Below are 20,345 nucleotides of genomic sequence, written 5' to 3'. Positions count from 1 at the left end.
GGGGTGGAGGGTCTGGATATCCAAGTCAAGAATGGGTAAATAGGTCTTCTTCTTCATAGTGAGGTTCCCCAACTCTGGCACTGCTGACACTCTAGGCTGGATCATTCTCTGTGGGGAGTGCTATCCTGTCCTTTGCAGAATGTCTGGCAGCTCCCTGGTCTCTCCTCACTAGATGCCAGCAGCACTTGCATGCCTGCCCCACAGTGTGACAATCAACAATTTCTCCCCAAAACGCCAATGTCCCGGTGGAACGGGTGGGGCCAAATTGCAGCTGGTTGAGAACTACTGTTTTATAGAAAATTTACTTAATTCCTAAATTCTGACACAAATTTGGAAACCTGAAACAAAATAATTAGTATTTTTGTTTGGTAAAACTGTAGGGGCAAGATTAAAGTGTGATTAAAATAACAGCACCAGTAGTGATGTAACAGAAAGAGCCCAGGGATACAGAGCTCTGAGTTGGAAAAACATACACAGAGTCCAGTTCCACTTATAGTCTTGGGCAAATCACAATCTCTTTGAACCTGTCTTCTCATCTATAAAGGGTAGGCATGAGACTACTGATCAAATAAGTTGCTATAAGAACTGAATAATAAAAGTATATGTGAAAATGCTTTGTAAACCATAAAGATTCATGAAACATGAATAACTGTTAACACTGGACAATAATTTACTGCACGAAAAATTAAAGAATAAGAAGTCCTTTAAAAACAGAAGAATACCCAACAATGATAATCATCCTACAATTAAATGTTCTAAAGTTCTAATAGTTTTAATAAATAAAATTCATTTTTCTTTCTTTTTTTAAATTCATTTTTCTACAATATATCATAAAAATAAAATTGTGACATCATGCCACTTATAAGAACATAAGTAGAAGTGAAATGTTCACTGAAATTGTAAGAATACAGTTCTTGAAATTAAATTAAATTATAAGGTTAGTGCTAAGGTTAGAATCATCTAAACAAATAGATTAGTCTATGATCTGAATAGAGAAGCTTAAAGTAGCTAAATTAACCTTTTCTAAAAAGAAAAGACAGCAAAATTTTTTAAATACTGGAAATGATTCCTGAAACCACTGCAATTAATTTCCTGTATTTAATGTTTGTGTTTTTCATCCCACAGCTGTTAACCATTTTTGGTTATATGTTTGCAAAAGACAAATCACTAATAAAAATCATAAGCAACTAAAACTGCATTAAAGCTTCTGCCACAATCCCATTTTATGGTAAATACAAAATACTACCCACTTGAAATCCACTAAAGTTTGGAAACAAATGAATTACTACAACTTACTGGGTTTATTAAGGACTTCAAGGTAGAAAAAAAAAATCTCAATGACCATCTATCCTTATTTCCTCCCAAATACTACAATAAAAATGATCACTGAATTCATGAAACAAATATACTTTTAGAAAATCACCTGAAGTCACTAAAACTAAAGCTTTTTTCCTAAATCAATTTTGTTCCTCCTTAAACTACTGCATTATTTTTCTTTCGTTTGTAATTCCATCTTTTGGGAAAAGAATTGTCTTAGCTTGGCCTTAATTACTTCTCTACTCACACGGTCCTTAACCTACTGCAACTGATTTAATTCTCTTGAATTTATTTTCCCCAAATTGTACCATATGAATAATACTTAATAGTAATAGGTGGTATGTAAAGAACATTTTCAGACATTCTTCCAAAAGCCTTACTTGCATTTATTCATTTAATCCTCACAATAGCCCTATGAGGTAAAAAGAAACGAAATCGAGTTACTTGTAGTGAGATGGATGGACCGAGAGTCTGTCATACAGAGTGAAGCAAGTCAGAAAGAAAAACAAATACCGTATGCTAACACATATATATGGAATCTAAAAAAAAAAAAAAAAATGGTTCTAAGGAACCTAGGGGCAGACGAAGAGAATGGACTTGAGGACACGGGGAAGGGGAAGGGTAAGCTGGGACGAAGTGAGAGAGTGGCATGGACATGTATACACTACCAAACGTAAAATAGCTAGCTAGTGGGAAGCAGCCGCATAGCACAGGGAGATCAGCTTGGTGCTTTGTGACCACCTAGAGGGGTGGGATAGGGAGGGCGGGAGGGAGGGAGATGCAGAGGGAAGAGATATGGTGATATATGTATATGTATAACTGATTCACTTTGATATAAAGCAGAAACTAACACACTATTATTGTAAAGCAATTATACTCCAATAAAGATGTTAAAAAAAAAAAAAGTGGACCTTGCTGCAGAGTAACAAACTCTCAAAAGCAAGCCCAGGGCTTCCCTGGTGGCGCAGTGGTTAAGAATCCGCCTGCTCCGCATAGCACAGGGGGATCAGCTCGGTGCTTTGTGACCGCCTGGAGGGGTGGGATAGGGAGGGTGGGAGGGAGGCAAGGGATGTGGGAACAAATGTATATGTATGCTTTATTCACTTTGTTATAAAGCAGAAACTAAAAAAAAAAAAAAAAAAAAAAAAAAAAGAATCCGCCTGCCAGTGCAGGGGACAGAGGTTTGAGCCCTGGTCCAGGAAGATCCCACAGGCCGCAGAGCAGCTAAGCCCGTGCACTACAGCTACTGAGCCTGCGCTCTGGAGCCCGCAAGCCACAATTACTGAAGCCCGCACGCCTAGAACCCGTGCTCCACAACAAGAGAAGCCACAACGAGAAGCCCACGCAGCACAACTAGAGAAAAGCCCGTGCACAGCAACTAAGACCCAAGGCAGCTAAAAATATATAATTAATTAATTTTTTTAAAAAGTGCTTAACCCATCTTTCAAGACTTCCATGATCTACATTTAAGTAATGCTTTCTGAGCTTTTTAGTTCATGTTTACATCTTTTTATACTCCAGCTGAAGATTACTTGCTATTTCTCAAATATGCTCTGTATTTTCTGGCTTCTGTGTCTTTATTAATGCTGTCCTTTGCATCTATGAAAGTCTTATCCAACCTCAAATGTCTGTGTCAAAGGTCACCCATCTCAGTTCATCTTCCTGATTCTCCCATAAACAGATATGGCTTCTCACACCCCACCCTCCAAATCTTCCCAGTATTTTGATGTGCTTCTCTTTTGTACTTATCACAATCTAACTTATTATAGCTATTTATACATGGGTTTTTTTCTTCACATTCTCTAGAGGATTGTAGATATCTTGAGTGTAAGCACTTGATTGCAAAGTCATCTTTGCATCCCCTTTTTCTCCCCGCCACCCCCCACCAAAGCCTACCACACTTCATTGGCTCAAAACATTGTTCTGGATTAAACCAGCAAAGGGTGCTTATCGAAGGGAAAAGAAAAAGCCTTTATCCTCATTCTAACAAGGCAATGTGTTTTTATCCTACATATCTTTCTTTCATCCTAGAAGCTCCCTCTCCGGCTGCAGTTCTCCCACAGACCTGATGCAGATGTACCGTGTGTTCCACATTACTATGAAATAGGGGCAGGTGGCATTTTTTCCCAGTGCACATTTTTTCTCAATACAGTTTCTATCACAGGCTCTGGGAAGCTCTAAAACAGATCCCCCACCCAATCAGCTCTGACCAGTGCTGTAACAAGGTACATATGCCCAGCAGCGACATCTCTCCCTTGGTAAAATAACAGCATGAAAATAAAGATAACTGCTTTAAAACGAGCCCTTCCGTAGTCAAGGGAAAGAGCTTACAGAGGGCCCTTTAAAACAAGACCTTCTAAAGAAAGGGGAAGAGCTTACTGAGGGACCTTTAAAACAGCCCTTCCGTAGACAGGGGAAGAGGTTACAAAGGCTGGAAGGGGCAGAAACACAAGGACAAATTAGGCTAAGGGGCAAAAGCATGTGCCATGCCAGCTCTATATGGAGGGTGCAATCAGTCATATGAATTCCTAATATTAAAACTTGCAGTTTGAGTGCTGGAGATTTCTGGGTTTTTTTAATTTTTAGTTTTTAACACTTCTATTGGAGTATAATTGCTTTACAATGTTGTGTTAGCTGCTGCTGTATAACAAAGTGAATCAGCTATACATATATACCCATATCCCCTCCCTCTTGCGTCTCCCTCCCTCTCTATTCCACCCCTCTAGGTGGTCACAAAGCACCGAGCTGATCTCCCTGTGCTATGTGGCTGCTTCCCACTAGCTATCTTGGCATGGACATATATACACTACCAAATGTAAAAAAGAGATTTCCTTTTTATTAAGGAAAATTTTCAATAGAAGCAAAAGTAGACAAAACACTACAATGAACTTTCATCTACTTCTCACTCAGTTTTTAAAATTATCAACTGAAGCCAATTTTATTCATTTAAACTCCCACTGCTATTATTATTTTTAATAACAGCTTTATTGTGGATATAATTCACATACTGTACAATTTACCATTTAAAGTATACAGTTCAAAGGTTTTTAATATATTCAAGCTTAGCAGCCATCACCACAATCAATTTCAGAACATTTTTATCACTCCAAAAAGAAACCCTGTCCTGATTAATGTCATTTACTCCCAGCCTTAGGTAACCACAAATCCACTGTTTCTATCAATTTGCCTATTCTGGACATTTCATATAAATGGAATCATATAATATGTGGTCTTTTGTGACTGGTTTCTTCCACTTATAATGTTTTCAAGGTTCATTCATGTCGTAGCGTGTGTCAGTACTTCACTCCTTTTTATTGCCAAATAATATTCCATTGTATAGATGGACCACACTTATTCATCCATTCACCAGCTGATCGACATATAAGTTGTTTCTACTTTCTGGCTGTTATAAATATGTGCATTCAAGTCTTTGTGTGAACGTATGTCTTCACTTTTCCTGGGTATATACTGAGGAGTAAAACTGATGGGTCAAATGGCAACTTTATGTTTAACTTTTTGAGGAACTATAGATTGTTTTCCAAAGTGGCTGTGCCATTTTAAATTTTCATCAGCAATATATGTAGATTCCAAAATCTCCACATCCTCACCAGCACTTGTAATTGTCCATATTTTTTATTTCAGCTATCCTAGAGAATGTGAAGTGGTACTTCATTGTGCTCTGATTTGCATCTTCCTGATGACTAGTGATGTTGAGCATCTTTTCATGTGTTTATGGACCATTTGTTACCTTTGGAGAAACATTAATTCAGATCCTTCACTCATTTTAATATTATTATTATTATTAGTGAGTTGTACGAGTTCTTTATTTATTCCAGACACAAGTTCTTAATCAGATATATGATTTGCAAAATTTTTCTCCCATGTGGGTTGGTTTGGTTTTTTTTCCCACTTTCTTGATAGTGTCTTTTGGCACAGAAAACAATTCAAATTTTAATGACATCCAATTTACCTATTTTTTCTTCTGATTCTTGCGCTTTTAGTGCCACATCTAAGAAACTGAAGCCTAACCCAAGGTCATAATGACTAACATTATATTTTCTTCTAAAATTTAACCATATTAGCTCTAACACTTAGGTCTTTGTCCCATTTTCAGTAAATTTTTGCATGTGTTCCAGTTGTCTTAGCACCATTCGTTCAAAGCAGATCAAGATATAAAAGATTTCTATCACTCCAGAGGTTCTTCCGTGCCCCTTCCCAGTTCATACTCCCACTTCATCCAGCAAACATCCATTCATTCACTCACTCCACCAAGCAGACATACCCATCCCAGAACCTTGCCACCCTGTCCTAAAAATTTCAGTATGTGTCAGTACTTCACTCCTGTATAACCCTCTCCTAAAAATTTCCTTAATAACTGTTAACTTGAGTAAACGTAAGTAATAGGAATTCTGCTTCCTGGATCCACATGGCCCACCCTCTTCTTTAACAGAAAAGAAAACATTCCCATTAATTTGTCATTCCCATTAATTGGGCAAAGGGAAACACATCTTATCACCCTTTCCTGAGTCCGAAAACGCTATTGTTTTGTACTCAGTCCCAGTCAGTGAAAAAAAAAAATTTAATGGATTATACAACTACATTCATTCATTCATTCATTCATTTATGGCTGTATTGACTCTTCATTTCTGTGCGAGGGCTTTCTCTAGTTGCGGCAAGTGGGGTCCGCTCCTCATCGCGGTGCACAGGCCTCTGACTATTGCGGCCTTTCTTGTTGCGGAGCACAGGCTCCAGACGCGCAGGCTCAGTAATTGTGGCTCACGGGGCTAGTTGCTCCGCGGCATGTGGGATCTTCCCAGACCAGGGCTCGAACCCGTGTCCCCTGCATTGGCAGGCAAATTCTCAACCGCTGCGCCACCAGGGAAGCCCCAGACAACTACTTTTTAATTGTGTATATTATCTTGAAACTTTACTCTGTGAGGGTGGAAAGTACTGGCTGCTCCATGAGCCTTTGAGTGCTTCCTTGCTCTCTCTTTGCCGTCTGTGGCTGGTAGTATGCTGGTCTTTTAAAATTCTTCTCTCTATACCTCCTTATTTGATGAAGTTTCTATGATGTCTTCCAGTTTTTTTTATCATGTGGCTTATTGATTTGAATTGTACTTTTATCTCATGTGATTTACTTAGGAGTTAACCGGGAGAAACACAAAGCAACAGTCCAATTGTCTGAGGAGTAAAGATTTGCAAAATATCTTCTTGAAATAAGAGCTATCCTCTTAAAAACAATTAGAAAGAAGGTACAATATCATTTGCATATGATTCGTATGTACCTGAAAAACCCAAGAGAATCAACTGAAAAATGATGACAGTGTCACACATATAATAAAAAATGGATATCCATAAACATATAAAAAAACCCTAAAAATAAATAAGAAAAAGACAAATAACACAACAGAAAAATGAGCAAAAACATTAACAGGCATACCTCAGAAGAGAAAATCCAAATGGCTGAAAAACATTTGAAAAAATGTTCAACCTCTTTAGTAATCAGGGAAATGGAAATTAAAATCACAAGTAATACCATCATATACCTAAAAATTGGGGGGAAAGTTAGATAATGTCAAGTATTAAAGGGATCTAAAACAACTGTAGCCTTTCATTCCCACCACCTCCACTTGTTTATCTGTAACCTCCCTCCAGCGGTGAGACACCTGGCTCCCCCATTCACCACACAGTTACATAACCATTCCTTTCCATCATACATCACAGTAGTGTCAGAACTACTGACTTAAACACCTGTGCTCATTCATTTTTATCCCTCTGCCTTGCTTTGTTCTTCTCCATTGCACTCCACACCACTTGATATGTTTATTTTCTCTCTTCCTCTTCAGTGATAACAGGGACTTTTACTGCTGGGTTCTCAGCACCTAAAACTGCCTTGAACAAAGTAGGTGCTAAACAAATATTAGCTGGATGAATAAATGAATTAAAAATCTTTATTATGGTTTATTACCATAATTACCAGTCTCAGTCAGACCTTTCCTAGCCAGCACTAGTTATTTGGCTCTGAGATAGTTTATCTACTTCAGTCAAATTATAGTCATAGAATATAATTTAGACTTTCACCAATTCAACTAACTTCTTTCCCTAATTGCTACAATTATAACCACCGACTGAGGGAATTCCCTGGTGGCCCAGTGGTTAGGGCTCTGTGCTTTCACTGCCGAGGGCGAGGGTTCAGTCCCTGGTCAGGGAACTAAGATCCCGCAAGCCGTGCAGCACAGCTAAAAATAAATAAATAAAATTAAAAACAATTTTTAAATAAAATAAAATAACCACCAACTGAAACAGTGAACTATCACAATCACTTGCAGCTTCTAGTTTTCTTCTAAGGCCTGACTCAAACCACCCTTCCCACCCCCTGCCAAACCTAAACCTCCTGGACACCATCAACCTTATTTAAATTTCCTAGACGCTTTCAATTCTGAGTGTTCTAGCTATCTATTGATAAATATTTTCACATTTGTTAGGAACATGAACAATATAATCACTATCATAAGTTCAAATCACAGAGTTAAAAGAAGAATTTAATAAAAATTAAGCTGTTAATTTTACATTAACCTTCCAAAAGAACTGTGAGGGCATGTAGAATGATTTTTGGAAAAAGTACAGACTTGCTCTCTTTTCCTTAGTGTGGAAGTCTGAGTTTTAAGAACAAACACTAAAAGGAAACATATGGAAAAGATCAGTAACAAGATGAAATCTTGGCCCAAATATGGTCTGCCACGTTTTACATACCAGTGTCTCAAATAATAGATGAGATTTTCACAGTATTGCCAAAACATCTCTTGAAACACTGTACACTTTTTAAAAATCTGAAGTACAACGAAATAAATCTTGTGCATTCTTTATAAAAACCTAATGGAAAATACTATTTTGAGGAAACAAAAACAAATTCCAAGAATCACTTTACCTTATTAGTTTGTACAAGCTTGAAAGAATCTCCCAAAGAATGAACTCAAAGTTCACTGCCAACAGATACAAGTTAACTCTCTGTTTAAAATATGAAAATATTGGTATAAAAATATAGCATTTAAGTAGTTAACTGCCACTCTTCAAGAGAGACAGCTCAGTGAAATTTGTAAATTTTCTACATCTGCAAAATAAAGGCAGTAATAGCTGGTCAACAGAAGCTCCTAATTCCATCTTATTCAATACGATAAAATTATCTTATTGTACTAGTAAAAACAGACAAATCAGAGATATACCTTCTGAGTGAATTCCATAACTAAGAGATTAATTTTATTTCAAAGGTTATTAGAACGCATGCTAGTGGATGTATTTGGGAGGAAGGTGAGAAAGGGGATAGCTGATAGAAAAGAAGGTATACTTCTTTGTATGGAAAAGTAATATATTTAATCTGTGTCACCAATGACCATCTATTTCATTTTTAAAATAAACTAGATGTGAAATGCTGTATGTTTCTAATCCTGGTTCCTTGTCTTAATAAAAGGAAGCACTGGTGTGAACACACAGTATCAGACAACCGAGGTCTCAAGATGACTCTGAGTTCCACCTTAAAATGCCAAGACACTGAGCTCCATATTACAGTGGACCTTACTTTGAAGAATTCTTTGGCATGAAAATGAAAATAAAAACAGTAATCAGTACATGCTGTTTCATTTAGTTCTGTTTGCCTTTCATACTAGAGGAAATTCTTGCCATACCTCAAACCAAAATTAAGGGGAAAAGAAAGAAGTAAGCCACATAAATCTGACCAAGAACACAAGCATTTTAATTTGAGTCCACAAAGTTTTGGATAATGAAAAGAAATACATAATTTTAATTCAACCCAAGTATTTTCCAAGTAGATTATATTTGCTTAAATTGCTATAGCAATTCAAGGGACAGCCCTGCCTGGACACACAGTTACTGTGGATTTTTAAGAGATTCAGTTTAAGAATTTAGGAATTTCTGATTCATTTACAGGATTTGCAAATTCATCAGCCCCTGAAAACTAAAGCAAACTCAACAGGTATGATGATAAAATAATTTTCAATTTTTAAAGAAAATATTCCTACTGTTTAAAATATATTTAACATTAAAATAGATTGTAGCCATCATAAATGCACATTTTTATAAGCAATATCTGGTAAAAGCTAAATTAAAATTTGATTAGCAAAAATATTCAGGGAAATAATATAGGGAATTTAATTTTCTAACTTAAGATTTACCCAATAAATGATCTTTGTTTAGATTTTTTTTTACTTTGAATGAAAGATTCTCATGTTAATGGAATAATTTTCTGTTTCTCTCTCCCTCTCCCTCTCCCTCTCCCTCTCTCTCTCAACTTTAAGTGACAAAAAACCAGCGAACGCCTTTGAGCCATACATCTGAGCAATGCTAGAGATTCTGGTTTTAGAGAAATGGGTATTTGTACAAATTTCACTAGAAATTTTCTCAAAATTTCTTTATTAATCAAATCCCTGACGTTACGATGTGTTTGCCTCTTCCTCAAAGAGAAAATACAAGTACTCTATCTAGCACTGAAGGTTCTAGTTTCTTGGGTTTCAGTTAATTAAGATCCAAATGTATTATGGCTAAAAATAATTTTGAGACTTTCATATTTTTAATAGCAAAAGTTTTACTTCCTTAGGCCTTGTGTGTGATAGTGATGTACACAACTTTAATTTTACAGAGTTAAATTTAAAACTGCTTTGGAAAAAATTCTGAGTCATATCCTAATACTTGGTTTCTTATATTTTAGTTTCTGTGGCATATCAATAAAACAATTAAGTTTTTAAAATAATAAAATGCTATGAAGCTTTCCAATTACTTTAAACTTTCCAGGACAAAGTTTCATCTCATTTTTATTAGTAATTTAAATTAGAACTTTCTTGATGAAAGCACGAGTGCTTTTTTCCAGGTAAGAGAAATGTTATGACATAGAAACTTTTTTAGCTATAATATGAAAAATTCATATTAATGAGTAATTAAAAAAACCTGGTAACATATTTCAGTTTGCTTTAAACTTTCTTTTTCACATTTGTGATTTTTCTACTAAACAAGGTAAGGAATACAGGTAGGAAAGTGAATACAGTATATTGTGACAGAGAAATATTCAATAGAAAAGAGAATAGCCATGTTCTCTGTGAAAATGTTCATTTAGAGAAATCACTGTGGTGAAATAAATGCCTAGAAATAATCAACATTAGTAGCAATAAACATCACTAACAAGATGTAATCTATAACAAAAAATCAATCATGCATTCAACAAATCTGTGAGCACTTACAAACTGTGCATTGTACTAGAGTCTGTCAAAAATTAGAGGTTGAGAAATGAGATGATTGACAGTGAGTTATAATGTTTTGCTATGAGTTATCCTATAGGAGACAAAGCATAAATTGCCGAACATAAAAGGCAGAAGTAATAAAAATATGCCTTGTAAATGGCTGGTAAAAGATTAGCTGAATGAAAAATTTGGATAAAAAGAAATAAGAGAGCACTATTACAGGGAAAATGATCAGGGGTGAAGTTGAGGAGTAAGAAAAATAGAAAATAATGGGTATATCAATGGAGATGGAATGGATTTCAGACCAGAAAACAGCACTTATTGAAAAGGGAGTGGGACAAGGTTGAGCTACAGGGCCAAGGTCCTCAGTGGATGAGGACAATAATGATGAGCTCAGATTTAGAAGAGAAACTGTCTTCAGGGAAAGACCTTTCTTCTTAGGCGGCCAAGAAGACCAAAAGCAGATAATACTAAGAATCCCTTTATTTTTTTCAGAGAGGCCCTTGTCATGAGGTCTTGATTCCTAGGCAAAGGTAAGTGCTGAACCAAAAGTATCATCCCGGTCTCCTTTTTCCCCAACAATTTCTTGTAGCTGTTGAACAGTCATGACATTATTTCTCAAATGTAAGGTTACTAACTGATGATTACTGATGTTCTAACACAAGGATAAAACTCAGAGTTCTGATGAGCAGTACTCTTTTCAAAGTTCAACTGTGTATCAGTCAGCTCCTGAGACCCCCTACATGGCCTGACCCCGCACAGTTGCATGTCTCTGCCTCTGCTTCTACTTTCATCTCAACTCCATGGTGCAGTACTTTAAATGAAGTATGACAAGCACTTTAAAAAAAAGTTGATATGTTATAGCATAATGAGTATAATAAAATACTATAATTTTAATACATAAAATATTATCAACTAGAGAGTAATATGTATAGGGTGTTCTATACCCATTCCTGTGAATCTCCCAAAATCTTGGCCAAATAATGTCTGCAAAGGTTTCCCTGTCTCCCGCAAGCAGGGTTAAGCCACTGGTTCCCACAGCACTGGTATCTCTGCTGCAAACCATATTTCCCTCTGCCTGAGAATATGGTTCACTGTGCTGTGCCTCTCTTGTCTACTAAATTGTATGCACTAAATTGTATGCTCATGTCTTCATATTTTCTTCATTTCTGTATTTCCCACCAAGCACAGTGCCTCACCCCTAAAATTCAAGACAATCATCAAGTAACCCAATCAAACTAACGAAATCGCTAGTAATATTTGCAAGGCTCTTTTCTAACCATGTCCACACACAACACCTAGTACAGGGTCACTAATTATAGCAGGTGAAAAAGCACTCCTAATCATACCCACTGGGAGCTTCCCAGTGCCCTGTCTGGGTCAGCCAGCACTGAATACTGCCCTTTGGGATGAGACCATACTCTTTCACTTCTCCTCCCAGGACTCTATCTTACTTGATGCATGAACACTGCAGTGTGAAGATTATGGCTCAGCTATATTAATGAATTAAACTAGGTGTTCATTCCCAGAGTGCAAATTCCTGAGGTCACAATTTAGGCCTCTAGGTTCTGGTTGAGATTGGCTGTAACAGTCTTATTTTGCTCCTTCAACAGTTAACCACCACATCCCAAACATCTCACCCTTTGTTGCTTACATGTTTTTGCTCATCTCTTCTAGCTGCAAATCTTCCCTATTTCCCTCTTTGAGAACCCTCACATTTCTTTAAAGTCTAATTCAAATGCCATGTCCTCCATGAATCACACGGATAAAAAGACACAATGGATGGAGTCTATTTAGATTTGCGAAAGGAAACTTTATGAATTTCAAAATCAAAATTGTTTAAAAGATGAAACCATTACCATTTTGGCATTTTATGTAGGAAGGGATAAGATTAAATAGAAGTCAATATATTAGAGAAAATGATTGTCTATTCTATTTTCTTGGTGAAAAAAAGAGGCAAGGTCATCATCTGATTCTCCACTAAGACCTAAACTCCTGGGAGACGGGACAGTGTATTTTTAATATCTGTGTATCTAGAAATTAACTCCAAAATATTAGTGGAAAGAAAGAAGCTAGGAAGGTAATAGGAAAAATGTATAGAATAACCAATTAGAAACTAATTTTGTAGAATGTAAATATTGTGTGTGTTTGTGATTTAAAGTAGTTATTCAAGTGGAGTCAGAGACAAAATAATTGGATTCTGCAAACTATTTCACAGGGAAAATTTGAAGTCACAGTTAGTCTTGGACAGAAAACACTAAGAGGAAACATGATAGCTATTTTTAACATCTCAAGCTTTCACATAAAATGGAGTGTTCTATGTTCTTCCAAAGAGCAGAAAAGAACATCAGCAAACAAAAGTTGCAGTGGGAAAATTTTGGTTAATATCAAGAATCTCCTAAGTAACTAAAACATAGAGTCTCTCTTCTCATAGGCAGTAAACATCACTGAAGGGGCCAAATAGTCAGTGAGAACATCCAGCATTTATACGGAAAGAGCACTTGGCTTTGGAGTGGAGAGATGTCATGCTATCATTGTAAATCTATAGTCTAGTATGCAAGACAAATCGAGATTCTCTTAAAAGATGGTTACTTAGTCTGGTTCAATGCAGTATGTGACTTTTTAAAAAATACCACCTTATACATTAATTTTGGTCTGAGCAGTACCCATTAATTCTGGACATTCTTTTATATATTTCAATACAGATACAGATATTATGCATTTTATATAACTGTCAATTTATATACAAATTATTCTCAGCTTACTCACTTTTCCCACAATATATTTCCTTTTTGCCTTGTAATAGGACAAAAAAAGGAACATGGGCTTTTCAAGTCCAGTATGTGTCCTTTTCTTCTTTCTTGGAGTCAAAGTATATTGCCAGTATGAAAGTTATCAATGGGATGAAGATTATGACCAAGAACCAGATGATGTCTACCAACCAGAATTCCAATTTCATCAAAATGAAGATTATGGAGTTCCATTTCATCAGCATACTTTAGGTTGTGCCAGTGAATGCTTCTGTCCACCTAACTTTCCATCATCAATGTACTGTGATAATCGCAAACTCAAGAATATCCCAAATATTCCAGCATACATTCAGCAAGTTTATCTTCAGTTTAATGAAATTGAGGTTGTGACTGCAGATTCATTCATCAATGCCACTCATCTTAAAGAAATCAACCTCAGCCACAACAAAATTAAATCTCAAAAGATTGATCATGGTGTGTTTGCTAAATTGTCAAATCTACTACAACTTCACCTACAGCATAACAATTTAGAAGACTTTCCGTTTCCTCTTCCTAACTCTTTGGAAAGGATTCTTCTTGGTTACAATCAGATCTCCAGACTGCAGACAAATGCTGTGAATGGGCTAGTAAACTTGACCATGCTTGATCTTTGTTACAATCAAATTGATGATTCTACACTACAAGAAAAAATCCTTGCGAAAATGGAAAAACTAATGCAGCTTAACCTATGTAATAACAGATTAGAATCAATGCCTCCTGGTTTGCCTTCTTCACTTATGTATCTGTCTTTAGAAAATAATTCAATATCTGCTATACCAGAAAATTACTTCAATGAACTCCCAAAACTTCATGCTCTAAGAATGTCACACAATAAACTACAAGACATCCCATATTATATTTTTAATCTTTCCAACCTTATAGTGCTCAATGTTGGACACAACAAACTGAAGCAAGCATTCTATATTCCAAGAAATTTAGAACACCTATACCTAGAAAATAATGAAATTGAAAGTATGTAACATTTCATTTTTTTGTGTGTATTGTTTTTATTTTTACTATTTATTTTTAATTTTTATTTATTTACTTATTTATTTTAATTATTTTATATTGGAGCATAGTTGATTAACAATGTTGTGTTAGTTTCAGGTGAACAGCAAAGTGATTCAGTTATACATATACATGTATCTATTCTTTTTCAAATTCTTTTACCATTTAGGTTATTATACAATATTGAGCAGCAATCCCTGTGCTATAGAGTATGTCCTTGTTGTACATGTCAATCCCAAACTCCCAATCTATTCCTCTCCCCCACTCTTCCCCCCCTGGTAACTATAAGTTCGTTCTCTCAGTCTGTGAGTCTGTTTCTGTTGTGTAAATAAGTTCATTTGTATCATTTTTTCTTAAGATTCTGCATATAAGTGATATTATATGATATTTTTCTTTCTCTGACTTACTTCACTTAGTGTGATAATCTCCAGGTCCATCCATGTTGCTGCAAATGGCATTATTTCATTCTTTTTTAATGGCTGAGTAATATTCCATTGTATATATGTACCATATCTTGTTTATCCATTCATCTGTTGATGGATATTTAGGTTGCTTCCATATCTTGGCTATTGGAAACAGTGCTGCAATGACATTTGGGGTGCCTCTATCCTTTCGAACCATGGATTTCTCCAGATACATGCCCAGGAGTGGGATTGCTGGATCATATGGTAGCTGTATTTTTAGTTTCTTAAGGAACCTCCATACCATTCTCCATAGTGGCTGTACCAATTTATATTCCCACCAACGATGTAGGAGGGTTCCCTTTTCTCCACACCCTCTCCAGCATTTATTGTTTATAGATTGTTTGATGATGGCCATTCTGACTGGTGTGAAGTGATATCTCATTGTAGTTTTGATTTGCATTTCTCTAATAATTAGCGATGTTGAGCATCTTTTCATGTGCCTCTTGGCCATCTGGATGTTGTCTTTAGAGAATTGTCTATTTAGGTCTCCTGACCATTTTTTGATTGGGTTGTTTGGTCTTTTGTTATGGAGTTGTATGAGCTCTTTATAAATTTTGGAGACTAATCCCTTGTTGGTTGCATCATTTGCAAATATTTTCTTCCATTTTTTAGGTTGTCTTTTCATCTTTTTTATGGTTTCCTTTGCTGTGCAAAAGCTTTTGAGTTTAATGAGGTCCCATTTGTTTATTTATTTTTTTATTTCCATTACTCTAGGAGATGGCTTAGAAAAGATATTGCTGTGATTTATGTCAAAGAGTGTTCTGCCTATGTTTTCCTCTAAGGGTTTTATAGTATCTGGTTTTATATTTAGGTCTTTAATCCATTTTGAGTTTAATTTGTGTATGGTGTTAAAGAATGTTCTAATTTCATTTTTTTACATGTAGCTGTCCAGTTTTCCCGGCACCATTTACTGAAGACACTGTCTTTCCTCCATTGTATAGTCTTGCCTCCTCTGTCATAGATTAATTGACCATAGGTGTGCGGGTTTATTTCTGGGCTTTCTACCCTGTTCCATTGATCTATATGTCTGTTTTTGTGCCAGTACCACACCATTTTGATGACTGTAGCTTTGTAGTATAGTCTGAAGTCAGGGAGCCTGATTCCTCCAGCTCCATTTTTCTTTCTCAAGATTTCTTTGGCTATTCGGGGTCTTTTGTGTCTCCACATGAATTTTAAGATTTTTTTGTTCTAGTTCTGTGAAAAATACCATTTCATAGGGATTGCACCAAATCTGTAGATTGCCTTGGGTAGTATAGTCATTTTGACAATATTGATTCCTCCAATCCAAGAACATGGTACATCTTTCCATCTGTTTGCATCATCTTCTACTTCTTTCATCAGCATCTTATAGTTTTTGGAGTACAGACAGGTCTTTTGTCTCCTTAGGTAGATTTATTCCTAGTTATTTTACTCTTTTTGACGTGATGGTAAGTTGGATTGTTTCTTTAATTTCTCTTTCTGATATTTCGTTGTTAGTGTATAGAAATGCAACAGATTTCTGTGTATTAATTTTGTATTCTGCAACTTTACTGAATTCATTGATGAGCATCATTGTCTTTTAAAGACAGAAAGAAGAGTATTTTGACCTTTTAAAGGACGAGTCTTTAAAAACGTATGCTTTACAAATTGCTGAAAATGGTTGCTTTGAAGCTGGCTAGGGAAATGGCAGAAATTGGCCCCAGAGAAAGGTGTACTCCAAGGTTTATAGTCTTTTCTATTAAATGTTATCACCTTGAACATTGAGAATTAGTACTGTAGAGTATACAAAGAAATATGAGATCCTGAGTAGTAGAACTATAGGTGATTTTCACTTTTTTCTTTTTGAGATTGTTTCTACTAAGAATTTATTACTTAAATAATTTATTTAATACTTAAATAATTACTTAATAGCCAATGAAGCCACCATTTATTTTGATAATATAAAATTCATTTATAGTTTCATTTTCATTTTATTATTTGTTTACTGTAAAAAATAATTAAGCCTAATTCCACTTACAAGTATTTTAATTAATAAAGTTATACCCCATAAACATTTTAATAAAATTCAATATAGGATTATGGATGTAATACAGTAGGATTAATTTTTAATTTGTATTTTTCAGATATCAATGTCACATTGATGTGTCCATCTGTTGACCCACTACATTACCATCATTTAACATACATTCGTGTAGATCAAAATAAGCTAAAAGAGCCAATAAGCTCATACATTTTCCTCTGCTTCCCTCATATACACACTATTTATTATGGTGAACAAAGAAGCACTAATGGTCAAACAATACAACTGAAGACCCAAGTTTTCAGGAGATTTCAAGATGATGGTGACAGTGAAGACTACGATGATCACCATGAAGCCCCAGAAGAAGAAGGAACAGAAGAAAACGTTGACCCTCACTATTATGGAAGTCAAGAATGGCAAGAAATTATATAGGTATACATTTATAACTTCACAAAATCTTATTATTCAGTATAAATTTAACTAAATATGCATAGCTCGTAGTAATATACTTGGTATTGTGTACTAGTATGAGATCAGATTGAATTTAGGTTGTTGACAACATTTGCATCATTACACAGGATTAGAACTTACTCAAAATGATATAAATCTTTAGAAATGTAAATTAGAATAAGTAGGAATCAAAAACTACACTTTGAATATTAAATTATCATCATGTTGAGAAGAAAAGCAAGTATGACCACTTCTGTTAAAGTAATTTTTCTAATAATGATGAAAGAAGAACTGTAAGCCATGTGCTTTAAATCACTATGAGCATAGTGTTTAAATGCCAGAAGGTTATATTAATGTAACAGCAGCTACTCATTTAAGGAATAGACTATTTTTTTGACCTAATGTCCAGAAAAACTTTCACACTTGTATTTGAATATCATCACCATGACAGCCACCCCCCTGGTCCTACCACTTAGAGCACAGAATGATATTATTGATTTTCAAAAGAGGCTATCGTACTAAGGATCCAAGGCACACAGACTTATGAAATCAACTAGTCTTGTTTTTCTCTCAGAGCATGAAAGCAACAAATATTTAAACCCTGTATTTGGATACCTAAAAAAACCCACCAAATCATCTTATCACAATTCGTATTTTAGCAAATTTCAGCAATTGTACAAAACAATCTTGACTGCATTCCAGTGTTTCTATAGGAAATTCACTAGAGAAAAGTTTTAGTTACATAAAGATTTGCTAATACATAACTGCTCTGTTCACAAGGTTAAGTTAATGTTAGCACAAGAAAGTATATCAACATAATTAAACACTTCTATTTTCCTAGCACAATATATTAGAAACATATATGTATATCAGCCAATGTTTATTTACATAGTGTTAAAGTTGAATAGAGTTCCTTTGAAATTTGAATGACAAGCTTTGATATCGTCTTTAAATCCTTAAAAATCATATATCATTTTGAAGCATTTTAAGTATGCCTTATAATGAAGTATAACTTCTATGATGAACTTTCTTGATTTACCAGGCTAATATTTCACAGAATTCCTCAGATAAGGAATAAACACAAATCTGGAACTGCCTACACAGGAAATCCCTCAAACAAACAGTAACAATTTAAATAGTATGCAAAAAAACAAATTAAAACTATATTTTAAAAGCAGTTTTCTAGTGGTGAGTCTATTTTTCTGGAGATGACAGTTTAAAATGAAGCCTCTAATGCTCTTTATATCTTCGACTAGGTTATTAGCATGTAGCAGAAACAGAACACCCACATGCCCCCAGGGACAAGCTCAACAATCCAGAATGAACATGAACAACACTCCATTCATTCATTCATTTAATTAACGTTCAGCAAGTCATTTGGTATGCAGGGCTTAGTAATGAGAGGTCAAACATAATACATATGTGCACCTGTGACGCTATGAGACACAGGTGTGAGGGTAAACGTAAGAGCAAAACGTTAGTGATGTGGGTAAAGCACATTTTCCAAAGAGGTAAAAAAACTTTAAGGACCATCTCCCCCTTTATTGACATTTTTTTAAATAGGGTTATAAATTTAAACATTTATTATGAGCTAATTATGTGGAAAATACTGTGGGTGTTTTAGGAGATCAGAAAGAGAAGACTATTTCTTACCCAGAACAATTTAAAATTTAATGAGGAGCCATCAGGAAAATGCAAATCAAAACCACAGCGAGATATTCCTTTTACATTCACTGGATGGCTATAATCAAAAAGGCAGACAAATAATAAGTATTAATGAGGAGGTACAGAAAGTGGAATCCACTGGTGACACAGTCAAATGGTGCAGCTGCTTTGGAAAGCAGTCTGGCAGCTCTTGAAAAAGTTAGTTACCTATGATTCAACAATTCCACTCCTAGATATATACCTAAGAGAACTGAACACATATGTTCACACAAAAACATGTACACAAATGTTCATAGCAGCATTATTCATTAATAGCCAAAAAGTGGAAACCACTCAAATGTCCTTCAGCTGATGAAAGGATAAACAAAATGTGGTATGTCCACACAATGGAAAATTATTCAGCCAAAAGAAGGAATGAAGTACTGATACATGTTACTACATGGATGAACCATGAAGACATTATGCTAGTGAAAAGTCAGTCACAGAAGACCACCTATTATATGATTCCATTTATATAAAATGTCTAGAAGAGGCAAGTCTATAGAGACAGAAAGATTATTGGCTGCCTGGGGTTGGGGGACAGGAGAATAAAGGGAAACTGGGGGGTGACTGACAATGGATAGAGTCTTCCTTTTGGGGGTGATGAAAATATTCTGAAATTGATTACAGTGATGATTGTACAAGTTTGAAAATACTAAAAACTACTGAATTGTACGCTTTAAAAAAGTGAATTGCATAAGATGTGAATTATTTCAATAAAGCTGTTATTTAAAAATTTAACAGAGACAGTAAAATCTAATAACTCACTCTAACAAAAGGAAGAAAGAAATACAATGTGGCAGTAACTGAAACACGATGTGAACACAGATATACGGACTTTATTTCTGGCCAGGATGTGAAGCAGTTGAAGGCTTCAAAGAGGTGGTACTTTGATGTGTGAGTAGGGACTGATTGGCAAGAGTGGAGAAAATAGGTCCTAAGGTGAGATTAATATAAAGATATGGTAATTACTTATTTCACCTCTTGCACAGTTAAAACCCTCCAAATTTTCAGAATTCTGGAGCACCTATTTTTACCTCCTCCTAAATTGACAAATGAAAATACATTTTAATCTTCAATGAATAGGCTTAGTGAAGAAAAAAACTGCACAGTTTAGCAGTTCGTAACAAGGAATTTGAAATCAGATATACCCTGGTAGAAGCCTGACTTCACGCCTGTAACTAAGCAAGATGACTCTGAGTAAGTTACTTCTTGAAGCCTCCCTTTCTGCATTTCTATAAGGAAGGTGGTTCTCACAGGGCTGTTATAAGGACAAGTAGAGATAGTGTACATACCAAAGCATTTAACAAACTGCATGCCAGTTACAGGTACCCTACAAGCAGTAATTACTGCAGTATGCCCAGCC

At 35.4% G+C, this 20,345-nt stretch overlaps 2 protein-coding genes across 2 annotated transcripts in view; one reads left to right on the top strand and one right to left on the bottom strand.

Annotated features, from left to right (window-relative positions):
• Positions 1 to 20,345, bottom strand: part of CENPP (centromere protein P) — a gene marked incomplete at its 5' end in the record, with an annotated part of 232,063 nt that overhangs the window by 126,756 nt on the left and 84,962 nt on the right. The window lies entirely within an intron of this gene.
• On the top strand, positions 13,387 to 18,387 carry OMD (osteomodulin; the record flags this gene model as incomplete). The annotated part of the gene is made up of 3 exons (XM_079705972.1): positions 13,387 to 14,326; positions 16,929 to 17,257; positions 18,318 to 18,387. The coding sequence occupies 2 exons, from the start codon at positions 13,387 to 13,389 to the stop codon at positions 17,255 to 17,257; spliced, it is 1,269 nt and encodes a 422-aa protein (XP_079562098.1). The 3' UTR covers positions 18,318 to 18,387.

This window comes from Hyperoodon ampullatus, assembly GCF_949752795.1.
Source record: "Hyperoodon ampullatus genome assembly, chromosome: 6".
Classification (NCBI taxonomy): domain Eukaryota; kingdom Metazoa; phylum Chordata; class Mammalia; order Artiodactyla; family Ziphiidae; genus Hyperoodon; species Hyperoodon ampullatus.
This window is presented reverse-complemented; position numbering and strand designations above follow the sequence as displayed.